This window comes from Chrysemys picta, chromosome 4, assembly GCF_011386835.1.
Source record: "Chrysemys picta bellii isolate R12L10 chromosome 4, ASM1138683v2, whole genome shotgun sequence".
NCBI lineage: Eukaryota > Metazoa > Chordata > Testudines > Emydidae > Chrysemys > Chrysemys picta.
Window position 1 is genome coordinate 21,860,972 of NC_088794.1, and position 17,157 is coordinate 21,878,128.

The 17,157-nt window shown below is 52.5% G+C and overlaps 1 protein-coding gene across 2 annotated transcripts; it reads right to left on the reverse strand.

Annotated features, from left to right (window-relative positions):
- Positions 1–855: 855 nt before the first annotated feature.
- PRICKLE4 (prickle planar cell polarity protein 4) lies at positions 856–16,260 on the reverse strand. Of its 2 annotated transcripts, none has more exons than XM_005308289.4 (8): positions 15,789–16,260; positions 7,075–7,245; positions 5,171–5,278; positions 4,282–4,410; positions 3,913–4,116; positions 3,279–3,465; positions 2,687–3,007; positions 856–2,177 (listed from the first exon to the last, which is right to left on the reverse strand). In XM_005308289.4, the coding sequence occupies exons 2-8, from the start codon at positions 7,207–7,209 to the stop codon at positions 1,630–1,632; spliced, it is 1,632 nt and encodes a 543-aa protein (XP_005308346.2). In that variant the 5' UTR covers positions 7,210–7,245; positions 15,789–16,260; the 3' UTR covers positions 856–1,629. The 2 variants fall into 2 exon arrangements, with proteins under 2 accessions (XP_005308346.2, XP_005308345.2); XM_005308288.4 differs by having other exon boundaries at positions 7,075–7,256; positions 15,789–16,259.
- Positions 16,261–17,157: the final 897 nt, after the last annotated feature.

The window sequence follows — 17,157 nt, forward strand, 5'->3', positions numbered from 1 at the left end:
CTCAGTCCCACGGCAGCTCTGCTCCTCTGTGTTTGCAATCCTGGACTCCCTACCCAGCTCTGCTGATGCACCTCGCTCCTGACTTGCAGCTCCCCTGCTCGTCCATACCTGGGCTCCTTACATCGGCCCCGCAGCACTCCCATCCCCTCCTGTTTCAAAACTGCTCTGTCCCGCCAGCATATTCCATGCCAATGGCTTAGATCTGGTCCACGTCTAAAATTTAGGCCGACTCAACCCCCTGGGTAGACGCAGGCAGGCCAACGGACGGATTCTTCCATCGAGGTAGCTATTGCCTCTCGGGGAAGTGCATTAACCGCATCAACGGAAAAAATTCCTTCCGCGATTGTGGGAAGCGTCTACACTCCAGTGCTACAGCTGCAGCCCACTACTGCAGCTGTAATGTAGACAGACCCTGGGTGGAAGGGAAGCCCCTTTGCTTTGGGCAGCGACTGGATGCGGGAGCGGCTCTATTTTGCTGCGACAAGCACGGCAGTCAGGCGGCTTTCGGCGCCATGCACGCAGGAGTTCGGCTGGTAACGCAGATTCGGCGGCGTGCCTGTGGGAGGTCCGCCGGTCCCGCGCCTTCGGCGTACCCGCTGCTGAATTGCCGCCGCAGCCGCGGGACCGGCGGACCTCCCGCAGGCACGCCGCCAAAGGCAGCCTGACTGCTGCCCCCACAGTGACCGGCAGGCCACCCCAGGCACATGCTTGCTGCACTGGTGCCTGGAGCCGCCCCTGCTGGATGCCCTGTAATGCAGTGAGGCCCTTTCCTTCTTCCTCCTGCAGGAAGCAGTCAGGCAGGTGGCAGAGCATGTCCCACCCAGAACCTGCTTCTCTTATCCACACACCAACCCCTTTCAGGTCTGTGTTGAGCTTTATTGGTGAAGCTTAGGAACTGATCTCTGGAATCCCCCGGCACATTCACAGTCTGCCCCTCCCCACCCCCGCCCTGGGGGCGCTTCGCTGCTTAAAGTTTGGTTCTGGGATTTCAAAACCCTCCTTCTCTCTCCAAAGTCCAGTCATCCTCCTTCAGAGCTTTCACTGCGGGTGAGAAAGCTGCACTCGACCCTGAGCTGAAGGATCCGGTGTCCATCTTTGATCGGTCCTGGTGGGCTGGTGAAAGGGGCCAGGCCACCCCCAGTCTGAACGGGATTCTCAGCACAGAGGTCCTGAGAGCAAAAGTTCCCCTTTGGCGGAGCAGCCAAACTCTGCCGCCTGTGTCCTGCCCCTCTGAGCTCTCCAGTGCTTGCGAAAACCTACGATGGGGCAGTGGAAAGATTTGGATTGTAGGCAGCCTTGCTGTGTAAACAACCCCGCCCTGAGTTTCACAGTACAAGGGGCTCTGGAAAACAAACAGAGCTGGCTGGTTTGTCTTTTCCCATGTCTGGGTGTGAGGTAAGAGAGGGGATGTCTGTGTCCCCCAAGGGCTGTCTGCCTTCCCCTCCCCGGCTTGCTGTACTTGTTCTTCATCATGGGGATACTTCTCGTCCCCTGGCTTGTCTGCTGGGGGGGACCCTCTGGTTAAATACACTTGCCTAACTAACAAGTTCTTCCTCCCGCTGTCCACCCCCTTTCTGTCCTTTCCATGCTGCCTGGGGAGCCCTTGCTCTTTGCCCAGCCTTCCCCCTGCTAGGAAATGCTGCAGTGTTTGCGGCTTCCTCGCAGCCTGGCCAAGTGCTTGCTCCTTCCTGCCGCCCTGCCAAGGCCACTCCGTTCCCTGCCAGGGAGGGCCGGCTCAGCCTTCGGGATCGGTTTCCCAAAGAAGAAGCCCTCCTGCTCCGAGTCTGAGTCCGAGGAGGAAGAGCAAGTCGGGCACCAGGAATCTTCTTCCTCCATGACAGCCGGTGGGCGGGCGTCCGTGAGCGATGGGCCCGGGCTCTGTCGTGCAGCCATACTGGGGTCGGTGGATGAACTGATTCTAAAGTGCAGGGCTCCACCGCCTGGCTGAGGCCTGAGCCTCCCAGGGAGCTGGTCGCCCAAGGCCCCAGGTCCATTCAGACCCAGTTCACTGGGCAGGGTGGTGGAGGATCGTTCCTGCCCCAGGGGAGCGGCAGCTGCTTGTGCCAGCGCACTGGGACAGGGAGTTCCCTTACTCCTCTCCTTAAATGCTGTCCCGTGGCCATCCTGGCTTCTGAATGCGGGGCGCGTGGAGGCTTGATCAGGGGAGTCCTCTATCTCTGAAAGAGGGGAGAAGACGAAAGAAAAGGATCTGAATGTGCCTCTCACCACCATGCCGCGCACCCCCGCTTGATGACAACTGACGTACAATGCTGGAGCCCAAGCCAAGTTCTGCCTTGACACGTACATGGAAGCCGATGGAGCTGCATAAATCAGGGCAGAATTTTCCCCACCCTATGTCTTACCCTGTGGCATCAGCTGTTGGCCACCGCTGGAGATGTTCCCGAGGTCCAACAGGCTGGTCTGTCATGGTAGAGCTTATGGGCCTGATTCTGATCCTGCTGATCATGCAACCTCCCAGTGACTTCACTGATGTGAGCAAGAGGAGACTGATCCTACACTCAAGCCAGCCCTGACACTATGTGCTGGCAGGAGGACATGCCCTGGCCTCTAGCTGCTAAGGGAAAATTCTGTGGATTCCCTGTCCTGGCCGTTCGGGATCAAAGTTCTCCTTGCCCCCAATTTCCCCCCCTCCCCGCTTTTGAAAGGGGATCGCACATGACTGTACCCTCCGCCTCTGCCCTCTGTTGACAGGAATCGCCACCCGTTGTTGGAGCCGGAGGGGCATTCCTGCCGCCCTCGCTGCTGGCCCTGGAGACGGGCGTCGAGTCGGGAGATGGAGCCGAGATGAAGGCGGAGTCGGACGAGTCCGAGGCTGTGGAGGACGCCGCTGCCTTCTCCAAGCTGCAGGCCTCGGAGCAGTAGAGGAGGCTGTGATGGGCCGTGACCGGCTGTCCTAGCAGCGGTTTCTGGCAGAGGCTGCAGCAGAAGCAAGAGGCCCGGGCATGCCAGTGCCGGCCTTGGTGAGTGGCCTGCTCGCTGTCGACACCTGAGGCACAGCACAGTGAGCGACAGCCCACGTTAGAAGGATAGGAGGCTTTTGCTCAAGGTGGTGCCCGTCCTCTCCCAGTGAGGCCTCAGCTGGGCCATCCCAGGCCCACTGCCTCCCATTCATTCTAATCCCTCCGCCCTGGAACTCTGGCTGCTCTGAGCCGCCCGCAGAACCCTTCAGCCTACTCTGCACGCCCCCCTCCCCCCCGCCCCCGATGCCTGGTGTGATCTCCAAGTTCAGAGCCGTGAACGGTTTGACTGCTACCTACCGATGAGCTCGCCGCAGGCCTGGCAGAGCTCCGCGTAGAGGCTCTCGAAGCAGCTGCAGCAGCAGGGTCTGCCGCCCTTCATGACATACCTCTGCCCCCCAAGAGGCAGGTCGCACTCCAGGCAGCAGAAGTGCTCCGTGTGCCAGCGCCTGCCCTCGGCCTCTGTGCACTCGTCTGTGAAGATCAGCTGGCGAGAGAAGGCACAAGGGAGACCTCAGCTGGACACCAAAGGTGGAGATGGAGCCCCGAAGCTGGTAGCATTTGGATCTGGGTTGTAACCCCTCCTCCTGCAAATTTTGGGGGATTTGAGCTTATTTCTGATGCTAAAATGGGGATGATCAAACTTCATGCTTCAGGGCATAAGTGGGTTGTTGCAAGGGTCAGGAAGGAACCCCCGCTGCCTCTGTACACACCATGGACAGCATTGTACAACTGGGCATCTTCAGCTTTCTCTGAGCGTCATTGGCTGGAGCCAGGATGCAGGAGTAGATGGACCAATGGGCTGGTGCAGTATGGCGGGGATACCGGACTAAATGGAGCCAAGGCCTAGCGTGGCATAGCAGTTCCAGTGATTTCAAAGTGGGACACAGTCACACTCAGCCCCCGGTGCCTGCGCAGTTGCTTGTGTACCTACCTGATCGCATGCGGCGCAGCGTGGCCGGAAGAACTCCGCGTGGTGTCGGCCGCAGTAGAGCTTCCCGTCCTGGTGGAAGTAGATCAGGTCAACCAGAGGCTGGTGGCAGGAGTGGCAGACAAAGCAGGAGGGATGCCAGCAGGACCGGTCCCCCAGCCTGGATGCAAAAACCCCCAGGTCCCCTGTGTTCAACCTCCTGCCGCACTGCAAGGCAAATGGATATCATCAGCCCTGAGAATTGTCCCGGGACCTGTGAGCTGGCCAGTCAAAGGGGAAAGGGGCATAGCTGCGGGTGCTGATGGACCCCAGGCTACAGCCTGGCATGTCCTGGAAACAAAGTAGGTTGGAATGGGCATGGCAACGTCTTACCTTTTCACAAAGGTGGGCAGAGGGCACAAGGCATGCAAATCCCTGCCCCAGTGACTCCTGCCTGCGACGGGCACTGAACGCTTGCAGTTGTCTCCTCTCCTCCTCCCCAAGGCCAGGGCAGTACCTGTCCTGGAAAGGAACCAGAAGATGGCATCACAGCAGCAGGAGCATTGGGGGTTTCACCCCTGCAACCCGGTGCTCAAATGTGGAAGAAGTGCTTGGATGCTGTGGCGATGGGCATCGCATTGGAGCGTAGGCACAAGTGCCAGGAGTTTGGTTGGAGTCGGGAGCCCATGTGGCCGAGCAAAAAATAATAATTTTAAAAAAGCCAAAAGGCTGGCTGGCCAATCAGGAGTGGAGGAACTAAGCCAAGCGGCACAGCAGTTGGGAAGTTTGGGGGCCAGGGTGATGCCATGCTCCCCTGTCCCTCGAACTAGCCCTGGTTGGAGAGGTCACAGCTTTGGCTGCCATGGGCACGTGTCCACATTGCAGAGCCAATGCAGAATTTGGCATCACTGGCTTCTGCTCAAGAGAGCCAGGACTGCGAAGAGCAGGGGCAGCAGCAGGCCAGGGATAAGAGGCATTGGCAGAGCAGAATATGGGGGACCACAGAACTGGAATACTGGGGGGAGGGGTGGAGAGGCTGCAAAGCAGGATTGAGAAGCATCAAAGTTGTCTTTGGAGTGGGAGGACAGAAGTAATGGGTTGCTCCAGGACAGGATGGAGGTACATAGGATGATAAGGGAGAGGGAGCTAAGGCCGGAGTAGCAGAGGGTGGCAAAGCCTATGGGGTGTGGAAGAACGAGATTGGCTCATGCTGCAGAGTGATGGATGCACGAGCCATAGCCAGCACAAAGAATCCCCATGGGAAAGTCACAGCCCATCTTACATTGCAGTCCTGCGGGGGCAGCTGCTGAAGGAGAGATTTGATGCGGAGCTGGCTCCTGGTGGCAGCAGGCACCCTGTCCGCTGAGGGAGCCTCGAAGCACGAAGATACCTGGGGAATTCACACAGGAGAGACGTGAAAAGATTTCCAAGGGTGTTAATACTGACAAATCAAGGATTAATAATTGGGCAATAATTGATCCCCAATAATTGATACAAATGTTAACGGTGATGATCCGTTTAGTGAGAGGGGCTCTCTCGAGTCCGGATTAGCTCAATAACCAGCCTCGGCTAGATCAGCTCCGAGTGGACACATGGATTTAACAGTTAGTAAAGACAGCACAAACCCAGCGAGGCCGACAGTTACCAACAGCTGCAGACGGTTGCTGATAACCTGCATCCACTCTGCAGATGCTTGTACTTCCCCTGTGATTTTCTTAGGCTAATTATGCCCTTACCTCATATTGTTTATCATTCCAATCCTTCTCTATTTCCCTCGTTTGGTGTATATGTCTACTTAGGTTATTTTCTAAGTTCCCTGTCCCCTTGTCCTTTCCAGCTGCCTCAACCAGATCTGATTAGAGATCGTTCGTTTGTTCCTTTTTTGGTAGGAACGTTGTGTTCTACTGTCTGAACACATTTTGTGGTTACTGTTCCTACACTATCTGCTGCAACAGTTTTCTAAAGCAACGGTTCTTAACCTGGGGTACGCAGAGATCTTTCAGGGGATACATCAACTAATCTAGATAGTTGCCTCATTTTACAACAGGCTACATAAAAAGCACTAGCGAAATCAGTACAAACTAAAATTTCATACAATGACTTGTTTATGCTGCTCTCTATGCTGTGCCCTGAAATGTAAGTACAGTATTTACATTCCAGTTGATTTATTTTATAATGATATGGTAAAAATGAGACTGTCAGCAATGTTTCAGTGCTAGTGTGTTTAGCCACCTTTGTCTGGTTTTGTAAGCAAGTAGTTTCTAAGTGAGGTGAAACTTGGGGGTAGGCAAGACAAATCAGACTCCTGGAAAGGGCACAGTCGTCTGGAACGGTTGAGAGCCACTGGTCTAAAGTTATTGCTTAGTTAAAAAAAAAAAAAAAAAAAAAGCTTAGCTGCAAAGCAGCATGGGACTCGTGCTCCTAAACAAGCCTGAGGTTCATTCTTTGGCCTGCTTTAAGTGGCAACAAGGCTATTAGAGCTCCATTGCTGGGTTAATCTCTCACAGGTGAAAGGAGAATGCAGATCTGGGCCTGCCGGGGACCTGAGCTGGGTCCCAGATAAAGGGAGTTGGATTGTCTCAGGCTGTGCCTGGAAGTTTTGTTTCTTTCATGTTAGCAGCCTGCTTGCTGGAGAAACCCGGGCCTGAAATAAACGCCTTGGCAGGGCTGTCGGAGAGCAGTTGGCATAGTCCCCATCAGCACTATCCCCCACCTTGTATTTGCAGGTGCCCACTGACACAAGCCCCTAAAGAAGCCCAGCGAGACTGCACCCCACTAACATAGCCCTAGCCGTGCTCTGTCGGGATCTGGGGGGTCACTCCAGGGAAGCCAATCGAGCGACGCCGTGATGCAATGGGAGGTTTAAACGGGACCAAACGCAGCCCTCTCCCCTCTTGCCTGCCGCTGGGCGTGAGCCACTGTAGTGGCAGAGCTGATTGTGGGGTAAGTGACATGATGGCTCCCAGATGCAGTGACAACAGCGTCCCAGCGGGGACAGGAGGTGGGCGCAACAGAGAAGGGACATGCTTCATTGAGGGAGGCACAGCAAAGGTGGCCTGCTCAGCATGTGCAGTAGCCCATGCTCAGATTCTAGGGGAAAGTCTCAGCCCCCGATACCATCTCGCAGGACACTGGTCAGAGGAAAAGCAGTAGCTACGGCTGGGCCGAAGAAGGAATCCTGCCTACCTCTGCTGGGGCAGCGTCTGCTGCGCGTTCCAGGTACTCTTCCAGGGCGCAGCCGGAGTCACTGTCCGAAGAGGAGGTGGGTGCGAGGCCAGTGAGTGTCCCACTGCAGGGAGGTTTGTCTCTCTCCGGGGCCATGTAGGGCTCGGCAGGGACATCAGCAGGAAGCGAGAACTGAAACAAAACTAAAGTGAGAGGGGACAGGACTGTTAATGGGGCAGGCTGGTGCCTCTGCGTGTGCTGCTTGGAGGGCTTTCAGGTGGGACCTGAAGTCTTGTTATGGTGCCTCTATTCAGACCAGGCCCAACTGGTCAAACAAAACCGATTTGGAACCAGAACTCTTGTGGGGTCTACATGGGACATTTACCTACATGGTGCCTGGATTCTTTTCCCATACAGAACCTATATAGTGCCTGGTAGCATTGCAGAATTGCTCTGGTGCCTTGACCCATACAAAACACTTGAGTGGCTATGTAGAACCTGTATAATGTGTGCTTAGTGATGTACATTTACTGCCTTACAGAACTGATATGGAGCTTACTTTATATACATATGGCATCAAAAGAAAGCACAGGACCTTCCGTCTTTACTGGGGGGGGATGAGCAGTTCCACCCCAGAGGTAGCTGCATTTCAGTAGCAGGCAAAGCAATGCGGGGGCATACTGAACTTCACATGTCTCAAGAGCCTTTAGTGAAAGGCAAAAAAGAAACGGGAGTTTTTCAGCTGAAGGAAGGATTATTCAGAGAGACCTTGGAAAGTTAGCTGGAGATAACAGGAGCTCTCTGGCTCAACTAATGACCCTGGAAGGGCGCATGTTGCTTTGAAAAGCAGGGGGCCCTGGATTCCATGCAGAGCCATGGCTGGAAGGAATTAAAAGGCAGCTGTGACAGTCAGACAGACCCTGAGAGAGGCCCCTGAGGTGGGAGGGAACCTGAATTGGATTTCTGTACTCAGCTGGAATGGACTCTGGCTCTGTGGTGCGTATAGGCCAGGTAGGGGAGAGTTCCCCAGCTGGTGAGAGCCCTATGCTCCCATAGTTATCCCATGATTTAGCATCCTGTCCCTCCGTGCAGCAGCAGGAAGCAGCTTTAATCTGTCTATTCCAGTTCAGTGGAAAACAATTATTTTTCCCTGTGAGCCCCCCACAGATCTGTTATTAATCATCCTTCCCTCTAGCCCAAGCAGCCACCTCACCCAGCGGACACCGGGCACCTCTCCTGGCTAATGGTTACACTGTGGAAACCAATCCCATCCCCCCCTGTGTCTCTGTTCCACCGCTGGCTTCCTTCCGTGCTTCCATTTCCAAAACAAAGCCAAGATGTCAATGCGATGGCTTGTTCAACTCCTGCAGTTCCTTGGATGCCTTCCCAGAGGCCGACGCTCTGCGGCTGGCTTTCCTGTCCTAGCGCTGAGCAGAGAGAAACCCGGGAGACCGGGGCTGACACTGAGGAAGAGCAGAGGTGGTGGGTTTGCAGAGCCATGACTGATCAGCAGCACTGCCCGGGGGAACGAGCAGAGGAATTTACGAGCCATATGACACAGATTGCAGCACGTGGGGGTTGTAAGGCGTTCCTTGATCCACGCTGCATCAAGCCAGTCACGCCACTGGGTGAGAGTCCAGAGCTGGACAGACAAAGGGAGCTGCTGTGAGAAGTCTCACCGGCATCAGTTCACTCATCAGGCCCAAGTCAGAGAAGGCGTCTAAGCTGCTGTAACTTATGCTTTGTGTCAGGGGCCATCTTAACTCCCTTTACTTGGCTAATAGACCGGAGTCACACTGTAACTTTCAAAGCCAGCACACTCTGCTCCCAACTCCAGTGAACTCGAGTTGCACATATGTACCTCTGCAGCACCCCACAATCCCAACGCGTTCTCCATGTGCACCCCTCTGCATTGGGCAGACCAGTCTATACTCCCGACGTATACCCCTCTCCAGCATGCACACGTCTCTGTGCTCCCAGGACGTTTCCAACAAGCTATCCAATAAACAGTCAACCTGTGGAACTCGTTGCCAGGGGATGTTGTGAAGGCCGGAATGATAACGGCGTTCAAAAAAGAATTAGCTAAGTTCATGGAGGATCGGTCCATCAGTAGCTATTAGTCAAGGTGACCAGGGATGCAATCCCATGCTCTGGGTGTCCTTAGCCTCTGACTGCCAGAGACTGGGAGTGGACAACAGGGAATGGATCCCTCGATGATGGTCTGTTCTGATCATTCTCTCTGAAGCACCTGGCATTGGCCATTGTTGGACAACAGAATACTGGGCTAAATGGGCCATTGGTATGACCCAGTATGTCTGTTCTTATCTTGTTCTCTATCCCCTTCTGCAACATCCCTTTGGCATCTGTCTTGTGACCAATGTGTACCAATGCCATTTCTGCCTGCCCCTTTGCTACACTATCCCACAACCCCAGGTGCAACACACTCCCTTCCGCAATACAGATGCTACTCCAACATACATCGCACTCCAATGTGTGTGTCTGCAACATCCTCCCCTACCCTGTCTCCCACATCCCAGGATAACCTGCACCTTTCTAAGGCACAGAAATATCATCTGCAAGTCTTACAGAAGGCATGTGAAATAGATCCCCCCACCCCTCTGTTGTGACTCCATTCAGAAGAGCCTGGAATTCTGAGCGCTCCATGTGTGCCTAGGGTCAGGAAAGTAACTTTAGAACAGAGCGAGCATTGTACGGAGATCTCAAGGGGTGCACTGGGGCTTTTAAATCCAGCCATCGGTGCAGCTTTTTGGAATTCTTGGTTTTAATGAGTTAACGGCTCTTTTTCTGAGTCTCATCCACACGCCTCTCCAGGCCTGAGACCGCTCCTCCGAGGTAATTAGCACAGGGAGCTCAGGTTTCTCTGTTGGGTGCCTGGGTCAATAATTAACTTAGCAGATTGGCCGATTAACAGGAGGAAAAAACAAAAAGGACTGATTGCCTTGTTCCCAGCACCCAGCCCAGGAAGGGAGCAGCAAGTGGCAGGCTCTAGAATTCACTGCAAACTTGGAGGAGGGAAGGGAGATCTGTGGTTCCGCCAGAGAGACCACAATTACCGCTGGGGAAAAAAGAGGGAAAAGATACAAACTTGCCTGACCAATCTATGCATTTTGTCGACCAAATGGCACCCCCGACTGGCTGGGCTGGCGTCTCTACGTGATGGCACTGGTGTTGCAATGCCAGCAAGGGAGAGCTTTGCACTTCAGAGCTCCATCTCTGGTGCATGAGCCTCAGAGGACAGAAGCCTTTCCCTGGGCTGGGATTGAGGAGATCTGGACTCTATTCCTGGCTCTGCCACTGACCTGCTGCGTGACCTTGGGCAAACCACTTTGGCCCAGATTTTCTGTTCAGCATTGCAACACCTAGCCTGGCCCCTAGGTGCCATGCTGCCTAGTGGTCTCAGCCCTCGGTGCCCAAGCTCCCCATACAATGTATGGGGAGAATAGGTAGGGGGACTCCCTTGAGGGCTCTGGGAAGCAGGATGGACCCCAAGCTCACCAGCGGCACTAGGGCCTTTTTTGGTGGTGGTACGGTGGCCAGTGGCCGCTTTTTGGGGTTTTTTTGCATCTTGGCGGTGGCAGCCCTAGGGCAGAATTAGGCACCTAAGCAAGGGATCCTCAGAAGCCCACAAGCTGAGTGGGGAGCTGCCTATGGTAGCCAGAAGTGAAATGCTGGGGAGAGGAGCGGGATTTGGAAGCCTAAATGGCTAACTTGGTGCCCCGAGCTGTTGGGCCAGAGATTGGTGCCTCCTTCCACTCGGCTCACACTCAGTACCTCTCCTATTTGTCCTTCTTTCCCTCTGCCACCAACTCTCTTTTGCATGTGCTGTCCTACCCGTGGCCTGCATCCAGTCCTTCCACTGTGGGGTCTGACAGGTAGCACGTCGTAGGTGTGTTCAGTGCACACCTAGAGGATCAGGCCCCCCAGCAAGATAGGAATTCCCTTGCCTGGTTTGAAATTGCCGTGTTTGACTAACACGGCTACCCCTCTGATACTTGCCTGGTTTGAGAATCCTGCTTCAGGACTTCCAGGGGTCCAAATGGCTGGTTTGCTGCAGGGCAGCGTCAGCGCTTTGTGAATGCTGTCCAGCAGGGGTTTAGGGGATTTGGGCACCTACGGGGTTAGGCGATAGCTGAGCAGCAGTTTTGAAAATGTTAAGGGCACCTAAATACCTAGAGCAGAGATACTCAGACTGAGGCTCGGGAGCTGCAAGTGGCTCTTTAATGTGTCTCCTGTGGCTCTCTGCAGCATGTGATATTAAAACGTGTGATTTTAATTATTAACCAATCAGGATGCTTTTACTATGTTCTTAACCAATTGTAGAATACTTGGTCAGTCATTTTGCTGTGAGACTAATATATATGCAGGTGTATGGCTAGTAAATGAAACCCTGAATTCACACGACTGTGGCTCTTTTGGGTAATGATGATCACTAATTTAGCTCCTGAACCACCAAGGTCTTGAGTCTCCCTGGCCTAGAGGATCAGGGCCATCCTCTGTGCTTCTGTTTTCCTATCAGTAAAATGGTGATAATGCTTCCTTTTTCACACGTTTTGTCTGTCTTGTCTAGAAGCTTTGCACAGGGTCTGTGCCTTACTATGTTTCTTTACAGTGTTTAGCATAACGGGGCTTGATCTTGATTGGGTCCTCTAGGTGCTTCTGAAACACAAATAACAATTCCGTAGAGTTTCAGGAACAGCTTTTCCCCTCGATTTCCAACCAGGGCCTTCCAGATAGCAAACTCCCCAGGCTCTGCACCCTGGCCACCATGATCCAGATCAGGGGTGAAGGTAACATAAGAGGAGCTGGCATTGACGCTGCCTGGGCAGTACAGACCTCGGACTTCAGGGCTGGCAGGATGGGACCTTCCATCAGAGCGGTAAATGGTGCTTAGAGAGGAATAACCGGGTGGTATCCCTGGCTGGAGTAAGGCGGTCAGGGAGGGTTAGGCTGGAGATTAATCCAGCCCCTGGAGTCCTACCCTGTGTTTGGGTTTTATGTGACTAATCAATCTGGCCAGCTGCCAGCTGAGTTGTGAACAATTCCCCACAATTAGCAGGGAATGACAATAGCTAGCACCTCCCTAGGCGGAGCCGGGCAGCTCCCACAGGTTCATCTCCTTTGTTTCTTTTCAGCTCCTTCCCCCTCCTTAGTTTGTTGGCTCAGTCCTTCCTTCCCCAGGTCCTTGGCTCTCTCCTGTCCTGTCCCCTACTCGCTCTGAAGGCAGCCCCATTAATCACAGGCCTTGGTGCTTGCTCATCCATGCGAAAGAGGATTTAATGACCTTGTCCGGCTCACCCCTCTGGTGCAAGGTCGTTCTCTTTGCTGGCAGGCTTATTCCTTTGCAGACTAGATTAGCCATGAACTTGAGGTGCTGGGCGGCTCATGGAATCCCTTGGGAGAGTACCTTGTTGTCTCCACACACACTCCTCATGGGGCTTTTCAACAGTGAGGTCCCCAATTCAGAGCTGCTGTGAGTAGGTGCAGCTCCACCATTGAGTTTCTCCTGCTTACACCAGGCCTGAATTTGCCCTTAGTGCTTGGAACCCAAAATGGTGAGGCCGGCCTCCTAAGGTCTGTTCCTGGCTCTGACCTGCTGTGTGACCCTGGGAACTTCCCCCTTTGGAGTCTGTTTTCCTAGCTGTAAAATGGGCACAACAATAGTTACATGAACCTTTGTGAAGTGCTTTGAGATCCTCAGATGAACGGCAGTAAATGAATGTGAAATTGTATCTTGCTTTCCTACATTAGCTCCCCATGGGCCACGAATGCTACCTTCCATCTCTCTTATGCCAAGACCATAACGTTAACTTTCAAGTCACGCTCAATGCAACCTACTCCTTCCGTGGTTCCAAATGCAGTTTAAGACTAAAGTGATAAGGATTTACCTTCGTCTTTCATCACTCTCTTTCTGTGCACACCATAAACTTAGGGCCCTTCAATTTCAGTTTTTATGTTATTTAATTTTTCCTGGGCATTTATCAGTGTTTGTTATCACAAGAACAAAAACAGGTGAAAATCAGTGCAAAAAAATTTTTTTTCTGGGTAAATATTTGGGTTTATTTTGGTGTATGGAAAGACAGGGGGGAAAGTATCCAGTAGATTCATGTTTTGAATTCTATTCATCAATGTGGTTTGTTGCAGAACTAAAACAGAACTCAAAACACAATGCCACCTCTGAGTTTACGAAAACAATAGCTCTCTAATCCCCAAATAAAACTTTGCATTTGGATAAACAGTTTATGTTGTAGACTTAGAACTAATAACCTATAAGTATTTACATTTAATAATTGGGCCACACCATTTGCAGCGCATACTGTACACTCAACTTCATCCTTTTCTCCTGTTTTTTAAAACCTTTCGAATACTTCCTTGTGTTCTGAAATGTATTCTGATACAGATTTTCATTTTCTTCCCATTTTAGTGTGTGTCAGATCTTTAAACCGTTATCTGCTAACAGCTTGAACTGTGTACGTGGTGGGCATGAGATTCGTCAGTATGTACAGATGCACACACACTTCAGAGCTTGCGTGCTGGCCTGTTTGTTTATTGTGTGTATCTTCTAGACCATGGGTGGGCAAACTTTTTGGCCTGAGGGCCACATCTGGGTGGGGAAATTGCTTGCAGGGCTATGAATGTTGGGCTGGGGCAGGGGATTGAGGTGCGGGAGGGAGTGTAGGGTGTGGGAGGGGGTGCAGTGTGCAGGAAGGGGCTCAGGGCAGGGGGTTGGGGCGCAGGAGGAGTATGGGGTGTAGAAGGGTGCATCAGGAGATTGGAGTGTGGGGTGTAGGAGGGGTTCAGCTTACCTGGAGTGGCTCCAGAGTGGGAGTGGCAGTGGTGCACAGCAGGGCTAAGGTGGAGTCCCTGCCACGGTTCCCTGTTCCTGGCCAATGGGAGCTGCAGGGGCGGTGCCTGGAGGCAAGGGCAGTACACGGAGCCCTCTGCCCCCCGCTTCCCTCAGGGGCCGCAGGGACGTGGTGCCAGCCGCTTCCAGCAGCGGCGTGGGGCCCACGGTGTCACGAGGGTGGCAATCTCGTGGGCCAGATCCAAAGCCCTGACGGGCCGGATTCGGCCCGTGGGCCATAGTTTGCCCATCCCGTTCTAGACTAATACATAACCTTATTTCAACAGGCAACTTTGCATATACACACAGACTAATCCTAATGTACTATCATAACACATAGATTTCATGCCTTGTATGGTATTTTCCTAATAAAACAAGTTGTTTTTTATATATTTGAATGATACAAAAGTAGAGTGAAAATCAGAAAAAGATGAATAATACTTTTTGTAAAACCCGGGAATTATTCGGTAAAAATCGGTTTAAACTGAAAACGACGGGGCTTACATATACTGCATTCTCACTACAGCCCGCATTTTCAGACATGTCCACTAATTTTGGGCTGCCCAACATGAGGCATCTGGGGTCTGATTTGCTGAAGTGCTAAGCAGGAGCTGCGGTTACTGGCACGCTGGGAATCAGACCATTGGTGTCTCAAGCTGGGCACCCAAAATCCCAGGCCACTTTTGAATATACAGATTTATACTCAATTTTCACCATTTACTGTAACCTGCCTACTATACTAAAAGCCCTAGGGGAGATACCTGTGATTCATTATAACAAGAGGTTGGGTAGTAGCTGTGCTGAGCAATCTGCAGATACATCCCTCTTTTTTCTTTTCTTTTCTTTTCTAAACTGAGTTGAGTGCGGGTGAAAGAATCCAGGTTGGCAGCCCCGAATCCATAGCAAGGTGCAAGCAGGTGTCAGCTGATGCTGGTCAGAAAAATTGGAATGAAACTTTTTTTTTAAATCAGCATTTGCTGTTTCATCAAAATGTTCCATGGACGGGGAACGATTTCGACTAAGTTTTGACACATCTCTGCTTTCTCACCTGGCTTCTCGGCAACCTGCCTCGGGGAACCTAGGCTGTGACTATGGGGCAGCCCACGGGGTGGACTGCCTTGGGCTCAGGATCTTTCAAGATCTGCATTCCACGAGGTGGTCGGGATTGGAAGAAGGACTCCCAGGCTCCAAGACAGCCCACCAGGTAGACTTGAGCCAGGGCTCACTTCCCTTTGGTGGAATATTTCAAAATTTGTAGTTTTCATTCCCAATGAAAGCAAATGTTCAAAATACCAAAATCCCTGCAAGATGGAACGGCCTTGTCCCACCCAGTGCTATTCCTCTCACACCCAGGGCTAGATTTTCCTTCCTGCCTAGGCACCTAGATGAAGGGGGGAGCTATTTTAAGCACTCAGCGCCCAGTGACGCCCTCTCCCGGCTGTGACAATTACAGCCAGATTTGCCCACCGGTCTGGGCTCTTTTGAAAATCGAGTAGTGCCTACATCACAGCTGAGCTCTTTGCACATACATAGACCTGGCCCCCATTGTGGGCACTGAGCTCTGTTGAATATCTGGCCCCTGTTGTTTCACCACCTCTTGGGGAGCAGGGAGGGCGGTGTTTTGTCCACCCCTGCCCGTTCTGTGCTCGGTCTGCCTGCTGGCAAGGGGGTATAATCAGTGCCAGTCGCAGTGGTGTTTCCTGTCCCACTCAGAAACAGGCAGAGGGGTGAGCTGGAAGTGAAAAAGTTCTGTTTGGTTCAGTGGCTTTCAGTCCCCCACTGTACAAATTGTCCCAGCACCACTAAGCATGCCACCCCTAAAGGACCTGCCTGCCGGGAATCACAGCAGCACCGTCCGCAACAGTTCACATACCTGCCGCTTCCTGGGGTCCCCTCCTTCCAGCGCCGGAGCGCAGATCTGCTTCGCCCAGACGCCAAGAGGTTTGTATTCCTGTCCCTTTCCCGTCGCACCCCAACTAGGGTGACCAGAAAACAAGGGTGAAAAATTGGGACACTTTTTTTCCCCTAGGGCGGGGGAGGATAGTTGCTTATACAAGACAAAGCCCCATAACACGGGGATGGCTGGTCACCCAGTTCTCCACCTGCTTCAAAGGGCCGCAGGCAGAGGGAGAATGGCTGGAAAGGTTGCGCAGCAAAGCGAAAGGAAAACACCCAGGCTACACCAGGGAGATTTTTTTTTTTTTTTTTTAAATCTGCCTGCCCAGAAACCTGGCTCGGTGTCAGCTGGGGTCCTAATTACGGGGCTTTTTAGCTTAAACCTACAGAGGCAGCCAATGGCAGGAAGCCGGGAGGGAAACGAGCAGAGGAGGCGAGAGGAGACTGTTGTTAACCCTGCAGGGGAAAGAACTGGGCGCTGCTCTGCTGCTCACATCTCTCTATCTTCTGCTTCCCTCCATCTGTTGCCCAGTTCCCCCCGCTTCACTGGTGTGTAGCTTTTCCTCTCTGTGATGATTATTATGCTACACAGATCGCAAACTCTTTTGAGGCTTCAGGAAAGAAGGTCAAGATAATTATCCCCTTTTTGGGGATGGGGAAACTGAGGCACGGAGCAGAGACTCCTTCCTTAAAAATCATTTCTGCCATGATGCCTAAAATAATGACATGAACAATGGTTAGGCAGCTGGAGAGCCCTCGCTGCTGTTAATCACATTTATCATAATTGTCTCACTGATACCTTGGGTTCCCCTCTGTTTGCTGTATTACCTGTTGTCTCATACTTACATTGGAAGGTCTTTGGGGGCATAGATTGGCTTTGTGTTATTGGTTTGTACTGCACCTAGCAGAAGGGCTGGGGGCGCTAAGAACTACTGCATCACAAATAACTCAAATGATGCTGCTGACTGTGAAGTGACTTGCCCAGGGTCACGCAGCCAGTCAGTAGCAGAGGCGGGAAGAGATCTCCCCAGTGTGCCCTATATGTGTCATCACATCTGTTCACTCCTGTTCTATAGCATTTTATTTCCTTTGCTGTCCACCTGTCAAAAACAACAACAAAAAGGGACCTATGCCAGTCTCTAGGTGTGTATCAAAGAATACTACCCCTCTCAATTCACCCAGGATGGCTTTCTAAAAGGAGCTCCAATCCCCAGGCACACTCACATAGACCAGAGTCCTAAAGGGAACTATTCTACCAACGTGTACTCAGTGAAAGTTAATCTACTGTGTTTGGGTTTGGTGTCAGCTTTATCTTGACTGCTTGCTGTTATGGACTTTGTCCCGTT